Source organism: Microtus ochrogaster, unplaced genomic scaffold (assembly GCF_000317375.1).
Source record: "Microtus ochrogaster isolate Prairie Vole_2 unplaced genomic scaffold, MicOch1.0 UNK220, whole genome shotgun sequence".
In the NCBI taxonomy this organism is placed as follows: Eukaryota; Metazoa; Chordata; class Mammalia; order Rodentia; family Cricetidae; genus Microtus; species Microtus ochrogaster.
The window spans coordinates 68,052-73,909 of NW_004949318.1; the positions used below are offsets into that span (position 1 = coordinate 68,052).

Consider the following 5,858-nt stretch of genomic DNA (forward strand, 5'->3'; position numbering starts at 1 on the left):
AACTCCTGTTTCTTGACTCAGGATCTTTGGAGCCTACAGCATGGATGTGATCACTAGCACTTCATTTGGAGTGGAGGTGGATTCCCTCAACAATCCCCAGGATCCCTTTGTGAGAAACACCAAAAAGCTTTTAACATTTGGCATTTTCAACCCATTGCTTTTCTCTACAGGTATGTAGATTGTTTTTCCACTATATTGAGATATTAAACATATTTTAATAAACATATAAAGCAAAAATATTTCTCATAGTATATACATACACCCTTGCATCCCCCATCTTGCGTTCACTCCCATATGATCTGGTTCTCTTATCACCCATTGTATTTTCATAACACACGTGGTTCTCCATCACTGCCACATACTTCATATTTTATGAAACGCATTGGATGATCATGGCATTTTTGTCTGTAATCTACTAAACTCATGATTTATATTTATACATTTACATACATTAATTCATTCCTCCATCTCGAATGAAAGTCAATTTAATGTCATCTGCTTCAAATGTTTCTGGTTTTTGTTATGGATAGTGCATTTATTTTAAGAGTTGGTGTAGAAGTCTCTATCACATCTTTGCAACAAAGGTGGATTCCTTCAACAACCCCAGGATTCCTTTGTGAAAACTACAAGAAAAAATTTAACATTTTGGTTTTTCTCTATACATCTCTAGGGTATTTTTTAAGTCTACCAATATTCTAAATTTTTTAGGTAGCATATAAACTAAAAATACTCATGGCATACACACACACAAACATACACACACACATACACACACATACACACTACACTATATTCTCTCATGTCTCTATTGAATGTTCTGACCCAATATCCTTTTTTATCCTTGCATATTACACATGCTTTTATCAGTTCTGGTGCATGTTTAATGTGGAGTTGTTAAATATGAAAAAAAATCTATGATTTCTGCCTTGAGCCCATTTATGTAAGAATTTATATTTATACATTTACATGTACTGAACCATCCCTCCATCATTTGAATGAAATTGAAATGAATGTAATTTAATTCTTGTTACATTGCTGATTTCCTTCTGTCTATATTTTCTTTATTGTCTTTTCCTTAACAACTGCCTTAGTATTGTTTTTCCCCTCAAGACTCTTGAATGTGTTTATATTTTTCTTCAGGATGAAATATTCCTTCCAGTGTGTTCTGTAACGAGGCTAAAATCATTTAGCCTGACTTATCACAAATGATTTTTCTTTTTTCTTTGATTATCATCAATAGTTTGTTGGTATGTTAATATTTTTCAGCAGGTCTTGATTTTCATAGGCTGAAATACATCTTTCTAAGCCCTCTGAGCTTAAATGATTTGCATTGAGAATTCAGCTGTGACACTGATGGATCTATCTTGATATGTGACTTGTTCCTTCCCTCTTGCTTGTTTCAGTACACTTTCTTTTTTATTTTATTATTATTTTATTTAATTAAACATTTCCACCGCCTGCCATTTCCTTCCCCCTCCCCCCAACTCTCCTTCCCCTCCCTCTCCAGACCAAACAGCAGTCACAGTTCTCTGCCCTTTGGGAAGTCCAAGATCCTCCCCACTTCATCCAGGTCTAGGGAAATCAGTGTTTCAGTTTCTCAGGAAATTCGGGATCAACCTACCCCTGGAACCAACCATACCACTCTTGGGAATATACCCAACAGATGCCCGATCATATGACAAAAGCATTTGTTCAACTATGTTCATAGCAATATTATTTGTAATAGCCAGATCCTGGAAACAACCTAGATGTCCTTCAATGGAAGAATGGATGAAGAAAGTGTGGAATATATACACAGTAGAGTACTATGCTACGGTGAAAAACAATGACTTCTAGAATTTTGCATACAAATGGATGGAAATAGAAAACACTATCCTGAGTGAGGTAACCCAGACCCAAAAAGATGAACATGGAATGTACTCACTCATAATTGGTTTCTAGCCATAAATAAGGGTCACGGAGTCTACAATTGGCGAACCTAAAGAAGCTAAATAAGAAGGTGAACCCAAAGAAAAACATATAGTTATCCTCTTGGCTATGGGAAGTAGACAAAATTGCCGGGGAGAAAATTGGGATCTTGGGGGTGGGGTGGGATGGGGGTAAGGGGAGATGGGGAGAGAAAAGTGAGAAGGGGCGGATGGGAGGAACTTGGGGAAAAAAAGGATGATTGGGATAAAGGAAGGTGAGCATCTAAACAGACTAGGCTCCTGCAAAGCCAGTACATGCAGCAGGATCAAAACCCAGTGCCAAGGTCCTTGGCTTCTCAGTCAGCCCTCCTTGTCAGCCACGTTCAGGGAGTCTGCTTTGATCGCATGCTCCATCAGTCCAAATACAGCTGTCCTTGGTGAGCTCCCATTAGATCAACCTTACCGTCTCAGTTGGTTGGCGCACCCCTCGCGGTCCTGACTTCCTTGTTCATGTTCTCCCTCCTTCTGTTCCTCATTTGGACTTTAGGAGCTCAGTCCAGTGTTCCAATGGATTTTCCGTCTCTAGCTACATCCATTGCCAGATGAAGTTTCTATGGTGATATGCAAGATATTCATCAGTATGGGTATAGGATAGGGCCATTTCAGGCTCCCTCTCCTCAGCTGCCCAAGGCTCTAGCTGGGGACATGTCCATGGACATCTGGGAACACCTCTAGAGTCAAGTCTCTTGCCAACCCTAAAATGGCCTCCTTAATTAAGAGATATACTTCGCAACACCCATATCCACCCTGCCTCCATCCCATTCTCCCAAGCTCTCCCCATCCTCCCCTTCTCACATTTTTCTCCCCATCTCACCTTACCCCCACCTCACCCCACCACCAAGTTTCCAATTTTTACCTGGCAATCCTGTCTTCTTCCAATATCCAGGAGGATAACTGTTTTTCTTTGGGTTCACCTTCTTATTTAGCTTCTCTAGGATCTCGTATTATAGGATCAATGTCCTTTACTTATGGCTAGAATCCACTTATGAGTGAGTACATACCATATTTATCTTTTTTGGGTCTGGGTTACCTCACTCAGGATATTGTTTTCTATTTCCATCCATTGGCATGAAAAATTAAAGATGTCATTTTTTTTTTTTTACCACTGAGTAGCACTATAACATATTCCACACTTTATCCGTTCTTCCATTGAGGGGCATATAGGTTGTTTCCAGGTTCTGGCTATTACAAATAATGCTGCTATGGACATAGTTGAGCAAATGCTTTTATAGTATTATAGAGCATCTCTTGGGTATATTCCCAAGAGTGGTATTGCTGGATCCTGGAGTAGGTTGATCCTGAATTTCCTGAGAAACCGCCACACTGATTTCCAAAGTAGTTGCACGTTTTCATTCACACCAGCAATGGATGAGTGTTCCTCTTACTCCACATCCTCTCCAGCAAATGCTATCATTGGTGTTTTTGATTCTAGCCATTCTGACAGGTGTAAGATGGTATCTCAAAGTTGTTTTGATTTGCATTTCCCTGATCGATAAGGAGTTTGAGCATGACCTTAAGTGTCTTTTGGCCATTTGAAGTTCTTCTCTTGAGAATTCTCTGTTCAGATAAGTGCCCCATTTTTTAATTGGGTTAATTAGCATTTTAAAGTCAAGTTTCTTGAGTTCTTTATATATTTTGGAGATCAGACCTTTGTCTGTTGCGGGGTTGGTGAAGATCTTCTCCCAGTCAGTAGGTTGCCTTTTTGTCTTAATGACAGTGTCCTTTGCTTTACAAAAGCTTCTCAGTTTTAGGAGGTCCCATTTATTCAATGTTGCCCTTATTGTCTGTGCTACTGGGGCTATACGTAGGAAGTGGTCTCCTGTACCCATGTGTTGTAGAGTAATTACCACTTTGTCTGCTATCAGGGTTAGTGTTTTCAGATTAATATTGAGGCCTTTAATCCATTTGGACTTGAATTTTATGCATGGTGATAGATATGGATCTATTTTCATTCTTCTACAGTTTGACATCCAGTTACGCCAGCACCATTTGTTGAAGATGCTTTCTTTCTTCCATTGTATACTTTTAGCTCCTTTGTCGAAAATCAGTTGTTCATAGGTTTGTGGGTTAATATCCGGGTCTTCTACTTGATTCCATTGTTCAACATCTCTGTTTTTTTTTGCCAATACCAAGCTGTTTTCATTACTGTAGCTCTGTAATAAAGTGGGTACACTTTCTTTATTCTGTGTGTTGTGTGCTTTTACCTTTAATACAACATAGGATGTTTCTATTCTGCTCTTGCCTATATGATGTTCTCCCTACACTTTTGAATCTACATGGACATCTCTTTCTTAGGTATGGGAAGTTTTCTTCTATGGTTTTATTGAGAATATCTTATATGATTTTGTCATGAAAATCTTCTCTTTCCTCTATGTTGAAACTCACAGACTTATTTTGATCTCCCAAAAGCCTTCACATGTTTTGCATACCCTATTGATCAAATTGATCACTAACAATTACTGAATGGTCCTATTCCTCTGTTTTGTCTCTCAGTCCTCATCTACTCTCTATATATTACTCATTCTATCTTTGATTATTTCACTGGATCTTATATTTGAGTTAATAAGTTTTTCATTTCTGTCTTCATCTCTTTGTTGTCTCTCTCCTGTATCTCTATCTTTTTTTTATTGAAAGAAAAAAAAAGAAATTCCCGCCTCCTCCCGGCCTCCCATCTCACTCCCCCTCCTCCCACTCTTCTCCTCCTCCCCCCAACTGATCTCTTCCCTCTCCAGTCCAAAGAGCAGTCAGGGTTCCATGTCCTATGGAAAGTCCAAGGTCCTCCCCCCTCCATCCAGGTCTAGGAAGGTGCACATCCTTACTGGCTAGGCTCCCACAAAACCAGAACATGAAGTAGGATCAAAACCCAGTGCCATTGTCTTTGACTTCTCATCAGCCCACATAGTCCACCATGTTCAAAGAGTCTGGTTTTATCCCATGCTTTTTCAGTCACAGTCCAGCTGGCCTTGGTTAGCTCCCAATAGATCAGCCCCACTGTCTCAGTGGGTGGGTGCACCCCTCATGGTCCTGACTTCCTTGATCATGTTCTCCCTCCTTCTGCTCTTCATTGGGACCTTGGGAGCTCAGTCCGATGCTCCAGTGTGGGTCTCTGTTTCTATCTCCATCCATCGCCAGGTGAAGATTCTATGGTGATATGCAAGATATTCATTAATATGGCAATAGATGGGGTCATTCCAGGTTCCCTATCCTCAGCTGCCCAAGGAGCTAACTGGGGACATCGCCCTGGGCACCTGGGAGCCCCTCTAGGTTCAAGTCTCTTGCCAACCCTAAGATCGGTCCCTTAATTAAGTTATGTGATTCCCTGCTCCTCTATCCGACCTTCCTTTCCCCATTCATCCCTTTTCCCCAAGTTCTCCAGACTCTCCCCTTCTCACTTTTCTCTCCCTATCTCCCCTTACCCCTGTCTCACCCGAACCCCAAGTTCCCAATTTTTTGCCCAGCAATCTTGACTACTACCTATACCCAGGATAACAACTATATGTTTTTCTTTGGGTTCACCTTCTTATTTAGCTTCTTTAGGATCACAAATTATAGACTCAATGACCATTATTTGTGGCTAGAAAACAATTATGAGTGAGTACATTCCATGTTCCTCTTTTTGGGTCTGGGATACCTCACTCAGGATAGTGTTTTCTATTTCCATCCATTTGCATGCAAAATTCAAGAAGTCATTAATTTTTACCGCTGAGTAGTACTCTAATGTGTATATATACCATACTTTCTTTATCCATTATTCTTTTGAAGGACATCTAGGTTGTTTCCAGGTTTTGGCTATTACAAATAATGCTGCTATGAACATAGTTGAGCAAATGCTTTTGTCATATGATAGGATGTCTCTTGAGTATATTCCCAAGAGTGGTATTGCTGGGTCCA

At 40.1% G+C, this 5,858-nt stretch overlaps 1 protein-coding gene across 1 annotated transcript in view; it reads left to right on the forward strand.

Annotated features, from left to right (window-relative positions):
- Positions 1-5,858, forward strand: part of LOC101983140 (cytochrome P450 3A6-like) — a 54,217-nt gene that overhangs the window by 34,385 nt on the left and 13,974 nt on the right. Inside the window, 1 exon segment of the mRNA XM_013355597.1 lies at positions 22-170. Coding sequence (XP_013211051.1) covers positions 22-170 — 149 coding nt within the window.